This window comes from Pinus tabuliformis, chromosome 8 (assembly GCF_031772625.1).
Source record: "Pinus tabuliformis cultivar Carrire ecotype Pingquan chromosome 8, CPIR1, whole genome shotgun sequence".
Taxonomy (NCBI): domain Eukaryota; kingdom Viridiplantae; phylum Streptophyta; class Pinopsida; order Pinales; family Pinaceae; genus Pinus; species Pinus tabuliformis.
In genome coordinates this window covers 773,753,186-773,767,408 of record NC_142294.1, presented here as the reverse complement: position 1 = coordinate 773,767,408, position 14,223 = coordinate 773,753,186, and the positions used below count along the sequence as shown (strand labels likewise).

The 14,223-nt window shown below is 37.5% G+C and overlaps 1 protein-coding gene and 1 long non-coding RNA gene across 2 annotated transcripts; one reads left to right on the top strand and one right to left on the bottom strand.

Moving 5' to 3' along the window:
- Positions 1-1,198: 1,198 nt before the first annotated feature.
- Positions 1,199-5,203, bottom strand: LOC149237882 (uncharacterized). Its single transcript, XM_089369420.1, has 3 exons — positions 3,737-5,203; positions 3,314-3,416; positions 1,199-3,132 (listed from the first exon to the last, which is right to left on the bottom strand). The coding sequence occupies exons 1-3, from the start codon at positions 5,201-5,203 to the stop codon at positions 1,199-1,201; spliced, it is 3,504 nt and encodes a 1,167-aa protein (XP_089225546.1).
- Positions 5,204-11,775: 6,572 nt separating this feature from the next.
- Positions 11,776-12,349, top strand: LOC149237881 (uncharacterized). The gene is made up of 2 exons (XR_016245319.1): positions 11,776-11,984; positions 12,140-12,349. It is a non-coding gene; the product is annotated as an uncharacterized LOC149237881 (long non-coding RNA).
- Positions 12,350-14,223: the final 1,874 nt, after the last annotated feature.

Below are 14,223 nucleotides of genomic sequence, written 5' to 3'. Positions count from 1 at the left end.
TGTCCCCAAATTACAATTTATTAATACCCTCACAATTATTCTGAAAATAACTCTGTAAGTGGATAATATACAGGATATTGAATAACAACAGTTTATCAGAGGAGATGCCATGGCAATTGAACAGCTGCTTTAGCCTTACTACTCTATAAGAATTTGCCTGAATTGGTGCTATTTTTTGTTCATTTCATCGTGAAATTACAGAGGAAACAATCCTTGTATATCAACTCGTACTTATTCATACTGGAAACGATCAATTTGTTATACAGAAACCTCTGCCACAACAATTTGTCTGGGAATATTTCTTGTACTTTCCTCCACTGCAAGTAGCAATATGCCCAATCAGTAAAATAGGAATCTCAGTAAGGCAGGGGAGATGTAGCTGAAGGGCCCATAACTGAAACCATCCCTTATGTGTAAAGTCTTCATTAAGAGAAATCCAAGTGGAACATGGAAGAGTCATCATTGTTACGTGAGCAACATCTTCCCTCACTTGAGGATGGTGTAGTGCGAACACAAGGGTGACCTCCCTAACTCCGCTAAGTCCTGAAATATATAATGAATATTGAAGGTTTTAAGGACTTATTATGAATCTGACTTAAGGGTTATTAGATTGTTAAGGATTGAATATTTATGAGACAGAATCACTGGTCAGATGTTACAGGTATTATCTAATGAATTTTACAGTCTTAGGAGTAGATTTAAGTGTAGAATAAAAGCTGTAATTTCTAAGATCCCTTGTGCTGAAATAAAGAGAATTTCTGGGCATATATAAATCTCAGTTGTAAAAGTTTTCTTTTTTTTTCCGAAGAAAAAAGCAAAACTTTTTATTGAGAAACTATAAAAAGTTTACATTCTGTTGAGATCTTGAGCCGATCTGATGGCTCATTTAGTTGTTGTTTTGTTCTTCATATGCACTGATACTGCTGATAAAAAACCATGTAAAGTCTTCCTCCCGGCTGGAGGCTTATAAACAAGCTGAAACATTCATACTCTGGGGTCTCCTTCAGAGAAGGAAAACAACCCCTTACAGGATTTATAAAGAGTCTGAGTTACAAACGAAAAACTGCATAATAGAAGATTTGTTTACTGTTTATACAGCTCATGAAAAAGATAAGAACAGTGATATGAAGTAAAAACCTGTGAACAAAAAAACAAAATGACCGAGGAACTGCTGACAAAAATAATGTATGTGCTTTGATCACTGAGGCGGAGCATAAGGGGGCTGATGTGTAATGGATGAATGCCCCTGTCTGATTTCTTCTACTGTCCAGCTGCCCAAATCTTGTTGTAGACCAGCCTTAGAAAGCTGGTCTGCTTCCTCATTTTTGTCCCTGTAAATGTGGCAAATGGTAAACTTATTAAAAGATGTCTTTAAAAAGGTAATTTCTTCAACAAGAGTCTTCAGAATCTGGTTTTGACAAGATGCATTTCCATTGACCCATTTTATGACATTCAATGAATCCCCGAAGATTTGAATTGTGAAGATATTTCTGTGAAGTAACCAGCATAGGAGAAGGCGCAAAGCAGACAACTCAGCATAGTTATTTGTGCCTGTTCCAAGCCCTACAGATGCTTTTAAAGTATGTTCAGGATTTAAGTGGATGCACAGGCCCGCTCTAGCCTTATTATTTTGGGATGCCCCATCAAAAAAAGCCCAAGGAATGCCCTCCAGAATATTAACAGGCTTTTGATTATTTTTTGGATTTTTTGCTTCAGGGATCGGAATGGTAGAGTATATAGCAGCACAGTTGATAGCAATGGCGGAAGTGGGGGTGTCCTTGTCTTGAAACAAACTTTTGTTCCTAGCTAGCCATACACCCCAGAAGAAAATAAGAGGCAAGTTTCTCATGTTTCCCTCCGGATAGCTTTGCCACCATTTCCTCCAGGCTTCTTCCAGAGGATCATGACCCCACTGAGCCTTCACCTTGAGCAAAAAGGTTACCTCCTCCCAAATTTTTTTTGAGACTGCACAGGCTGTGAAAAGATGACTGATAGATTCCTCTTCAGACTTGCACAAAGGGCATCTCCCAGGCCCGACTAGGAATCTGGCTTGTAAGATGTCCCAGGTTGGGACCTTCCTTTTTAGAATGCACCATAGGAAGAGCCTGGCCTTGGCAGGGCATTTTAGTTTCCATATGTTTTTTGCCCACCAGTCTGGTATTCCCCAGCCTTTCTTTTCCATTAAGAAAGTATATCCATCTTTTGGGGAATAGTCCCCTGTTTTGCCTTGAGCCCAAATCAAACGGTCTGGTTCGTCTTTAAGCCTGACATTTGAGCGTTGCAGTTCTTTGATGTAAGCCATCCACTCGTTCTTCCATCTGACATTTATTCCTAGGTCTTCATCATTCTGCCAAGCCTGTCCCCATAAGGTAGATTGGCCTACTTTCTCCACCTGATTTAGAGTTGTAATTCCTTTGCTGTCAAGATGTCTAAGAAACCCAGGTGACAAGGCAAAAGCTTCATTGCAACCTACCCAGGGATCTCTGCCGATTCTGATCTGTCTTCCATCTCCCACTTTCCATGCTAGTCCTTGTTCAATCACTGAAAAAGCTTCCACTGTGGCCTTCCAGATAGCTGAAATATTCTTCATTTTCTTATCTTGGCTCCGAATCCAGTCTTCCACAGGAACTGGATCGATGTACTTCCTTTTCACCACCCTTGTCCAAAGATTCTCCATGGAGATTAATCTCCAGCCTGATTTAGCTGCTAGTGAAAGACTGAACTCAGGGAGTCTTTTTATTCCCCATCCTCCCCAATCTTTTGGTCTAGCCACCTTATCCCATGCCACCCAGGGTAAGACGGAGGACTCTTTTGTTCCTGCCCATAGAAATCTGCAACAAATTCTTCTGATTTTCTCCATCACTCCTTTAGGGACCCAAGTCAAAGCAGCCCAGTATATTGGGATGGCTAACAGTACTGATTTGATGAGGGTCAATCTGCCAGCTCTGGAGAGCCACCTGAAACTCCAGTGTGAAATTCTGGCTTCTATCTTTGCTATAAGCCAATTCCAGTCCTCTTTTTTGTATGCTGCTGGCTTTAGCCAAAATCCCAGATATTTGAAAGGAGAGTCCAGTGGCTGATGGGGGAAGGGGAAGAGATTTGCCATCCTAGTCCTTTCTCTTCTGTCAAAATCTGCCACACAAACTTGTGATTTCCTAGAGTTTATCTGCATTCCAGTAGCTTTCAGAAATAGATCGAAAATACATTTTAGCTCCTTAAGTTCATTGAAAGATCCATTGGTGAAAATCAATATATCATCGACAAAAAGCAGGTGAGTGATAAAAAGATTAATTGCTACCTCAATACCTTTTACCTTCTCCTCTCTTCTGGCTTTGTGAATCAATCTGCTTAGCCCTTCTGCCACTAGAAGAAACAGGAGAGGGGATAACGGACATCCTTGCCTGAGGCCTCTTTGGCTGTTAAAAAAAGGGGATGCTGCTCCATTGATCAGAACTGCAAAACTGACATTTGAGATGCAGCCCATAATCCAACTAATAAAAGTATAGTTGAAACCCACATGAGTAAGCAGCATCCGGAGGTAGAGCCAGTTTATTCGGTCATATGCTTTAGAAAGATCTATTTTGAGGACCGCTCCCTTCTTTTTCTTCAGTCTGACACTATGAATAACCTCCTGGGCTACTCCAATGGCTTCATGAATTTGTCTTCCATCCAGAAAACCAAATTGTTCCATTGAGATATTTCTTGACAAGATAGGAACAATTCTGATAGCAATAACCTTTGCAATGATCTTGTAAATACAATTGCACAAGGAGATTGGTCTGAAATCTTCAAAGCTCTCCGGATCATCCTTCTTTGGTATGAGAGCAATAAAAGTTGAATTGAAAGGTCTGTAGACTTCTCCTTTCTGTCTTGACTCTTCTACTACCTCAGTGATTTCAGAGCCTATTTGGTCGAAAAAGGAGAGAAAAAGTTCTATGGTCCAGCCATCAGGGCCTGGACTTTTATCCTTGGCCATAAGTTTCATGGCTGCTTCCACCTCCTCCTTGGAAACAGGAATTGTAAGCTCTTCTGCTTCATCCTCCTCAATGAATCTTGGAAAACATTGTGCTGTTCTTATGACTTCTGCTATGGTAGCCTCTCCCGGATCAGAGAAAATATTCTGGAAATGTCTCTGTCCTAAACCAGAGAGATCTGAAAAAGAGTTGACTTCCCTCCCTTCTTCATCTTTAAGGCTCCAAATAGTATTAACAGATTTCCTGCCTTTGGCATAGTTATGAAAAAAACTAGTATTTTCATCCCCTGATTTTAGCCAAATTGCCCTACTCTTGAGCCTCCATTCTTCTTCCTTATCCAAGAGGATTTTGTTTTGAAGCTTCTCCAGATGAAGGATTCTGTCCTTTGAAGCCTGCGAGAAATATCCATCTTCCTCAGTGCTTTCCATAAGCTTCAGCTCCTCCCTGATTCTATTCAGTTCTTCATTCTGTTTCAACTTCCTGTCCTTTGCCCAGGAGATTGTTGCTTTCTTCAATCTTTTGAGATTCTCCATGAACAGGTAGCTCTTATCCTCTCTTGCATTTCTGTCAGGATGGATCCAAGTTTCCTTAAAAAGGTTATTGTAAGAAGGGTCTTGGAGCCAAGAAGAATTGAATTTAAAGGGGGCAGGAGGTTTTGGGGGAGGAGAAGAAAGGTCCAAAAAAACAGGGAAGTGATCTGAGTTGCCTATTTCCTCAACCCACTGCCTGAGAATAGGAGCTTTGGAAGTTAGGTCCTCAGATAACAGGAAGCGATCTAATCTTTTGGCGATCCGATCCTCCCCTATCCTTCTGTTCCTCCAGGTAGGCTTTAGTTTGATCGGGGAGGGATCTATGAGGTTGTTTTCCGATAGAAGATTAAGGAAGAAAGCCGATAGGGGATCTTCTCTAGCTGATGGACCCCATGCTTCAGCTCTGCCTATAGAGAAATTTAAATCACCCCCCATAATCAACAAAGAGGACTTCAACACAGATTTTGTCATCAAATCATCCCAAAAAGACTCCCTTCCTTGACAGGGGCCATAAATATTTACTAAAGAGATGGGGAAGGTGAAATCAGGAGAAAAAACCTCCATACCCATAACTTGTTTCATCCCCCACTGGTTAATGACCTTAATGCGCCCTTCTTTGAACCCAATTGCAAGGCCCCCCGAGTGTCCAGATGAATCTATTGCAGAAAAGGTCCATCCTGGCAGAAGGGCTTTTAGCATTGATTCTATCTCAGAAGCCTTCCCCAAGGTTTCTTGCAAAAAGATAATATCAACATTTGAATTAAGGATCCACTCTTTCAAGGCCAGTTTTTTAGGTTTGCTGGCCAAACCTCTACAATTCCAAGATGACAGAATCATTTAATAACAGGAACAGGGGGCTGCACAGCTCTAAGAACCCCGGGGATAGAATATTGTTTTCCATCTGCTACATCCAGCTTGGCTTTAAGTTTTGCCTTGGACATGTCCGATTTCCTACCTCTCTTGTTTTTGGCACAGCTCTGAGAGGGCGACTGTCCTAAGCCTCCAATAACCCCCGACATACCAGGCTTCCCTCCCAAAGATCTAAGGTTGTATGGACATGGGGTACGAGAAGCTGGGTGAGCAAGGGGGGGCCATATATCTTCACAGTTCAAATCAAGAGACGGCATGGCCGCCGAAATAGAGTCTACATCCGGGGAAGTCTTTGCATGTTCCAAGTTTTCGTTTATGTTATTTATATGAGATGGAAAGTTTGAAGGCGAAACATGCATTGAAACAGAAACATGCTCAGGTGAATTAAGAGAGGATAAAGGGAGCCCTGAGCACATACCCTTTTCATCTTCGCAGAGAGGATTTTGTTCTGCAGATGCATTCTTTGCGTTCTCCTCCACAGCTTCCGCCGGATGAGAGTCGGTGGTCTGTGCAGCCTCTTGGGTTTGGAAGTCTTCAGCCAGAGGCTCATTTGGTGTCTCCTCGATCTCCATTTCCTCTGTGCCTTGCTTCGCCGGAATTTCTTTCTCCTTAGGCGTCTGAGAATGGTTTGGAACAGTTTCTCTGAAAACTGTAGTCCTCCGAAAGCGTCTCCTTCTTCTAAGCAGCGGACAGTCTTTTGCCAGATGCCCATACTCATGGCAGCGATGGCACCTAAACGGCAAGTGTTCATAATCCAATAGCTGTTCGAACACATAGTCTTTGTATTGTAAATTGATTTTTTGTGCCAAACCTCTGCTCGGGTTGAGGTATACCAGAATGCGGGCCATCGCTCTGTTCTTCGTCTCCAGGAAGGACATATCTGCTTCCAAGAAGACACCCAACCTGTTCCCGATGGATTTGAATACAGCTTCTGTCCAAAGAAACGATGGTAGACCCGGAGCTCTCACCCAAACTGGAAACTCATCGGTTCTCTCTTTGATAGCGTCAAAAAGAGGTGTCCATTTTTTCAGCAGTACTGGAATGTTCCCTATATTCCAGTTTCGTTGAAGCACCCATTCTGCCGACTCCTTGTCTTCGAAACTGAGCTTAAACCACCCTTTCGCTAAACATTGAGCCTCAAACTGAACTGGTCTATCAGATACGAAACAATTTTCACCCCATGCTTGAAGAAATTCCGATGTAAATTTCTTACCTCTTGCCCTTCCGACTAGGGTACAGTCTGCAACGGCTAGGGTTTCTTCTATGGAGACCTCCATCCCTAGGACAAGGTTTCCTTCAATCTCCTGAGATCCAATTGGCCTTTGAGTTTTCCTTTTCGCTCCTTTGCTCCTTAACTCGTCCACAGAGGCCCTAGTTTCCCCGCGTCCATCAGTCCGTTCTGGGTCCTCCTGTGCCAAGTCCACAGGGGGTTCTATCTCCGGCTGTGACTGAAACTGGGCGGAGAGACCGGGATCGGGGTTCCCTGACAGTAAAAGACCGGCCGCCGTTCCATCGAAGCCTTCCCGCTCCCCTACTAAACTGTCACCGTAACCTCCTACAGAACCTTCTTTTGGTAAAGGGAAATCTCTTAGCAGAGAAACCCTAGAGAGCGTGGGGAAACCTCCAGAAACCCTTGTTGGACCGATGCCGGAAGAAAGCCCCAAATTTGTTATATCTTCGAAACCCTTTGATGGCACGAACCGGCTTGATTCTGCTTTGCCCTTTGTAACAGAAGAAAAAACATCTACTTTCGACCCATCCGCCGCATTCTCCCTTGCCACCTGCTTGGGAAGGGCCGGATTACTGGATCTGAAGGCCTCTCTGCCAGAGCCCTTACTTTGATGCAGAAAAGATGGTTTTGCCTCCTGGGATAAAGACTCCAACCTTGAAAGTTCGAAAGCTCCAAAATACTGTTCCACGTTTTGTGCAGTGGTATCCTTCCCCCACATTGAGAGGATATCTTCCAATTCTGGGTCCAGGTCCACTAGTTCGGAGGGATTAACCATGGTTAAGGGCCGTTCCGAGAAAAAAACGACAGCCAACAGTCAAAATGATAGACACCCTTACACGTCTTCTTGTGAACGGAATGAAACGGAGAAAACTGCAGCTGCTGTAGTGGGTATTTCTTTAAACAAAAATCCCTTACGCCAAAGCAAAAGTCCACCTCCACCTGCCAGTCATCCGGAAAGAGGAAAACCCCTGCGCCTACAGCTGCTCATGGAACCTGACTGCGATCTTCCTACCCGTGACCTGAGCGCGGTTCCGCCCGAAACCCTCGTTTCAAAACCCTAGCCATTGTGTGGGGATCGTTGTAAAAGTTTTCTTATGACTGAGAAATGAAGATTTTGTTCTCAGAAATTTCAGTTTAGATTAATATGCAACAAATGTAGTTTTTCTAGACTGTTTTGGATAGAGCTGGAGTGTGATGGATAACAACGTCAGCAATATCATTTAGATGATCCCTATTGCAAACTATAACTCCACAAGCTCTTCATCCTATGGAGATAAGTAAGCAAAACTTAAAGGCACCACTCTCTGTATGGTAATCAGAAAATGATTCCAGGGAACTGTCTGGCATTCCGGCTTTTGTGCATGCCTCATTGTTTCAGAAAAGTTCACAGGTCAGTTAGACCTGGTAACGTGTTTGCCCCACGATAGTCTAACTATCCTTTCTGCGTATACCAAGACTGTAACAGTCCCCGTTCCTTCCTTTCTAGTTCCAAGATTCAATGCCAAGAGGAGATGTGTCAAAAGGTTTGGAGTAACTTCGGTTTGCTTTCATTAAAGTGGTTTGGTGTAATTGCAGTTAGGATTTTGGTGCCTATGGGTGTTTTGAGTATGCTAGAGTGTGTGCCATGAAGGGTATCTTCCTCATTTGGACGTTCCAAGATCAAAGCCATTGGGATCATTGCAGCAGGCATGCGAGGAGCTTGTTATACTTCTGATGTCAATGGTTGATTATAAATACCATACCGGGTGGCAGAGAATCTAACTTACATTATCTTTGTGACCGAACAGGAGAAAGAAACAATATCTGCTTATGCATATGCATATTTGAAACAGGAGGCTCCGTCCAACTCATCTTTTTGCACTTTTTCATATAGTTATAATAGCAGAGAAGAAGGTCATAGTCTAACTATCCTTTCTGCGTATACCAAGACTGTAACAGTCCCCGTTCCTTCCTTTCTAGTTCCAAGATTCAATGCCAAGAGACTTTTACTGATTTCCGTTCCTTCCTTTCTAGTTCCAAGATTCAATGCCAAGATACTTCTACTGATTTTTAACTAATTTGTTGGGCTCTCCCCATATTTGAGTTTGTCTGCGCATTGCATAGTTCTTTGCTGTTTGATTTATCAGTACTCCCTCTGGCGACTGTCCGCTCTCCGTTGTTTTCCAAGGTTTTCTAATTCCTTCTTTTCTCTGTTTTCTTGGAGCTAGTTATCCTATAAGGGTTATTTGGGCCTTGAGCTTCAGAGGTTCAAACCAAAATTAATGTAAAGATGTAATATTATTATAGACTGCCAAAATCAAAGTGCAGTGCTTGTATTTATCAAATTGGTTGTGTTGCTATCAATCTAATGAATTTTACAGTCTTAGGAGTAGATTTAAGTGTAGAATAAAAGCTGTAATTTCTAAGATCCCTTGTGCTGAAATAAAGAGAATTTCTGGGCATATATAAATCTCAGTTGTAAAAGTTTTCTTATGACTGAAAAATGAAGATTTTGTTCTCAGAAATTTCAGTTTAGATTAAGATGCAACAAATGTAGTTTTTCTAGACTGTTTTGGATAGAGCTGGAGTGTGATGGATAACAGCGTCAGCAATATCATTTAGATGATCCCTATTGCAAACTATAACTCCACAAGCTCTTCATCCTATGGAGATAAGTAAGCAAAACTTAAAGGCACCACTCTCTGTATGGTAATCATTGCATATAGAGTTCTTTTGTATCAGATTTTGCCAAATATAAGTTGCCATGTTGATTAGGGCAGAGTGTCATAATAAGGTCATTAGGGTCAGCAAAGAAGAAGACTTTGTAAAAGTCTTGAAGGAACCCGTTGTGTGGACCAAAAAAGGAAATAATACCATCTCTTCTAAGAAATTTGTAACGCATTGTTTCTTTATTTAGGGCCACACAGAAATACGTATTGAAAAAAAACAAGAAAGTGAAAAAAAAAACTAAGGAATGTTGTTCTTGTAAATAGGGTAAAATATTATAGTTGCTGAGTGGCTAATGTACAATTGATGGAAGAGGATTTTCTATCATGGTCCATGGATGAAATAGAAATGAAAGAAAAACTCGGAAAGGAGATTAAGGCCATTCAAGATCATTTCAAACAGAAGAAGGCCATTCAAGATCAAGAACATATAAGACTCACCAAGGTGAAAACAATGCCACGTTATGAACAGTCAAATAAAAAACAAGGAATAGCTTTGTTCAATTTCACAAAACAGTAAGCTAGAAATTAACTTTTTTAAGTCACGCAAATATATTAAAATATGTACATCTTCAAAATCACTAGTGAAATTCCATTAATAAGAAAGTGAAAAATCTCAAAAAAAAACTTCAATTAAATAGATGGCATACAATAAAGTCATCACTTTTCTGTTGAGACTCTCAAGTAATAGTATTGATTCTTTCAAATATTATATTACAGCAACTCGTGGTAACAGAGCATTTCAAAGAGAGAAAGGCCATTGAAGATCAAAAAGTTGCGGGACTCACCAAGGTGAAAAACAATGCTAGTCGTACACTAAATAGTCAAATTAAATATAAAGAAAAACAATAATCTGGAAATTAACTTTTTATGTCACATGCAATCATACTAGAAGATGAACTTACTGAATTTCACAAAAATAAAATAATATGGAAAATAACTTTTTAAGTCATATACAATCATAATAAAATATGTACATCTTCAACAACATTACAATGATTTATCTATGTGAGTGAATCCGGCAGCATTATGGTAATCGTTGGTGTGAGTGAATCCATTAATGCAAAATTATTTGTTTCTATGAATATCAAAGTCTATACATTCGAGTAAAAAAAAAAATTATTTAATATTTGTAATGAAATTTATTTACTTGAAGTAGATAAATATTATATATTAATTATAAAAACCATTTATTTTTTTTGGATAAGTTTAAATTCTCAATTCTTTGGGCTTTTTACCATCGATGTTGACTTTTTCTAGATAAAGCACTAAACGACAAGCAATTTCCTGAAGCAAGATATAAAAGCCATTAAATATGAGATTCTTGCTTGAGTGAGCTTCCGATGTGGGTAACGTGCAGGTAGGGTTATAAAAATAAGTTGGTTTTGCTTGAGTGAGCTTGTTTTCCAATGTGGGTAATGTGCAGGTAAAATTATAATTTGGGTGGATTTTTTTGGTTTAATTTTTGCAAAATTTATTAAGAATTTATTGAAATCACAAGTTTGATAGGTAAAAAAACCAATTTAAATAACCCAAATCAAGATTTCACCTCATATTTTTCTGTTCGCTACACCAAAAAATCCAAAAAATCACAATAATGACAGCTCCTATAAAAAGTCATTTTTGAAATCATTTGAGAGTTTATGTTCTTAGAAGTTTTTAAATATTTTTCAAATTTTAGTAAAAATTCATCCAAAATATTAATATAAAAATGAGTATTTTTAAAGTTAAAAAAAAAATATAACATATAAATGATATAGATATTATTAAAATTATTATTACAAATAAATTTAAAATATTATTAAAATATAATTATAAAACATCGTTATTTTGTCTATAGTGTTTTGGATAGTCAATACTTTGTTAAGGCACTTTTTGATGTGAAATTATTGATGTGGCCGATCTGTTAAAGACACTCCTTGATGTAAGGCACTCTTGATGTGAAGTCATAGGTTCAATTCCCTACGCAAGTTCAATTTCGCTTATATATTGCCCTGATATATTGAACATGATGATGATGTAGTCGCACCAAACATACAAAAAAACCAGAAAACGTTTTCGAGAAGCTCAGCGAAATTTTAGAGAAATTCAGAGAAATGACAGAATTTCAGAAATACTTTCAGAGATATTTTGGAATTAAATGATCGTCCATATTCATCTCTATTATAAAAACATATTTTTGTAGTGACACCACGGCACTGTAATGATTTTTAGCAAATCGCGATTGTTTGGGGTAGCTGATTTTTCGGCCCCCAAAATAGCAATTTTGCTGGACTTTTTTCATTTTGTCAGATTTTTGTCAATTTCTCAGATTCTTGCCAATTTCTTCTTATGATTTTTCACAATGTTTCCTGATTTTTGTCAATTTTTATCAACTTTGTAATGTTTCCACAATATGTTTTCAGCACCCTCGCGGATTTTTTGCAGATACCTATCTTTTCAACACGACATTTAGTGAGCAAGAATGTTATAAATATGTAATAAGCAGTGCTGCTTTTCATTGAGGAGTGTAGAGAAACTATAATCCGGGGACACTATTTTGCCTTTGTTGTCTATTCTCTGCTGTGTGCGTTGTGTGTGTGGAGAGAAATGGGAAAACTCATTGGCGTGTCCATGAACGTTAAAATGTTGATGGGGTTCATCGCAGTCATTTTCTTGATTTTCAGTGCCCATGGTAACATTCATCTTCTCCATTGTGTTGTTTAATGTATAAATGTTCATTTGTTTGTATTCTGATTTTTCCATGTAATGTAATGTTCGTATTGTTGATTTACTATGTAATAACATTTAATTTGTGCGTAATAACATTTAATTTCATGATTTTTGCAGGCGGTCAGGGTGTGACAGCGGCGGGTGTGTTAGACTACCATTGTCTTACGAATTCGCACTGCAATTCGGATACGGACTGTCCACATGACACACCTCGATGTGAACTTGCAGCTAATGGTGGTATTTGCTGCAGTAACATACCGCCCAAGATGCCATGAGGGAGCATTAAATGTTGTAACAGAGCATTTTCTATTTAAATAAATAACAAGTGGTTGCTCATTTTCAATTACATGAGTGTTTTGAGACGAAGCTATGCACTTTCATATAATATATTTTAAACTATCACAATGATGGATAAGAAATTTCATTAAAACTAAAAACTTTTATATTCATTTTGCAGAAAAAGGATATAAGATATTGTTTTCATCAGCAGATTGTTTGAAATCTGATTCAAATAAATTTTGAAGGTATAATTTCAAAACGTTTATCTTCATAATTCAAAATTTAAACATTTTACTTTATTTTTTTTTTTTTATAATTCAGAATTTAAAATATAATAAAAAATTTATAATTTAAAATTTGAAATAAAATAAATTTAAAATATTATAATTATATGTAAACATGTAATTATAATAATAATGTAATATGTAATTTAAGATAGATAATATTATTGATATATATTTAAAAAAAATTATAATCTACACCTCAAAACTAACAATTACTAATCTACACCTAAAATTAATTTTTATTCTTAATTATGTGAAGTTTTAATGAGAAACTGTTAATTACTAAATATTATTAGAGATTTTAATATTTACAAAATTTTAAGAAAATTTGTCAAATTTTAAGTGGTTTTGAATGTTGACCTAATACATTTGTAATTAATAAATTTATAATATAAAAATATTAATAAAAATTTCAAAGTCTTTATTAATTAAAATATATATAAATATATAAATATATATATATATATGGGCAGATGTTTTAATAGCTCAATCTCAATCTATGCAGCAATGTAATTTTCAATACAAAGCTCTTTCATGGGATACTATGATAGGGGTTCAAATTTTTCTGCATTTATGCTCATTATTATGGAATGTTATTTTTGTTTTTCTCAAATACAATATGGTAGTTTGGAAATTTTAAGGTTGCAGAGTTCTCATTAGATCTACACTTAAATTCTGAGATCTAGGCGTATTCAATTTAGGTGTACATAGATATGAAATTACGTAGAAATTCAATGGATTTTTCCCAGATTGAAGGTCTAGATTTAAGATATGTATTTGGATCAATTTAAGGCAATTTAAGTAGAATTCTATAGATCCACGAAACTCCGGATCAATGTCTTAACTCATATATCAAGTTATACAAAATATCCAGTCTATCAACTTACCCTGACATGTTAGACATGTCCACCCGTTTTTACTTTGGCATTTGGCACCTTTGTATCCTCACATTAATTCATAACTGTCATTTCTTTTCTGAGTATGTGGTATAACTGATAGTGTTTTACAGGTCACGCGGTTTAATTTCTGACAAGATTAAAAGTCATTCTTTTATTGTATATTTTGATTTGATTGACAATAGACCATTGATACTAATAATATATTTTGATAATTTTATTTACGTGGTGCCAAAATATCCTTCACTGCATAATTTTGAATGCGTGCCCAAATCTATAAGTGATTTAGTCGATGTGATTAAAGTTGAAATCCAAGTGGCTTTGGTATTTACAAAATTTTAAATATGCACCCGAAAACAACAACAACAAACCTATTATAAAACAGGGTTATACCTAAAAAAAATATTTTAACAAATTATTTCGTTGATCAATGTTTGCATCGCATAATCGTTGGGAATTTACATGCGTGCTTAATATTATGGATTATGGATAAGATTAAATCACAAAAGAGCTCCTTGGAGAGTCACATACACAACACGAACATGTCATGTTTTATGAATTTTGAAATAAATATTGTTTTATGGTTAAAGTAGAAAGATAATCTTTAAATACACTTTAACATTTTAAATAAATTTATATTTATTTTAAAAAAATTTGTACGGCAATTAATTTAAGGTTACAAGTTCTTATCACATAGTGTTGGAAAAAGTTCTTATCACATAGTGTTGGAAAATGTGAGATG

Bases quoted from the DNA above. Each gene is read 5' to 3' on its own strand.
- LOC149237882 (XM_089369420.1), bottom strand. From the start codon at position 5,203: ATGCTAAAAGCCCTTCTGCCAGGATGGACCTTTTCTGCAATAGATTCA. The intron at 3,417-3,736 runs GTTATTGCTATC...TTTTTTTAACAG, and splicing joins TTTACAAGATCATTGCAAAG to CCAAAGAGGCCTCAGGCAAG. The intron at 3,133-3,313 runs GTAAAAGGTATT...TTTGTGTGGCAG, and splicing joins AAGCCAGAAGAGAGGAGAAG to ATTTTGACAGAAGAGAAAGG.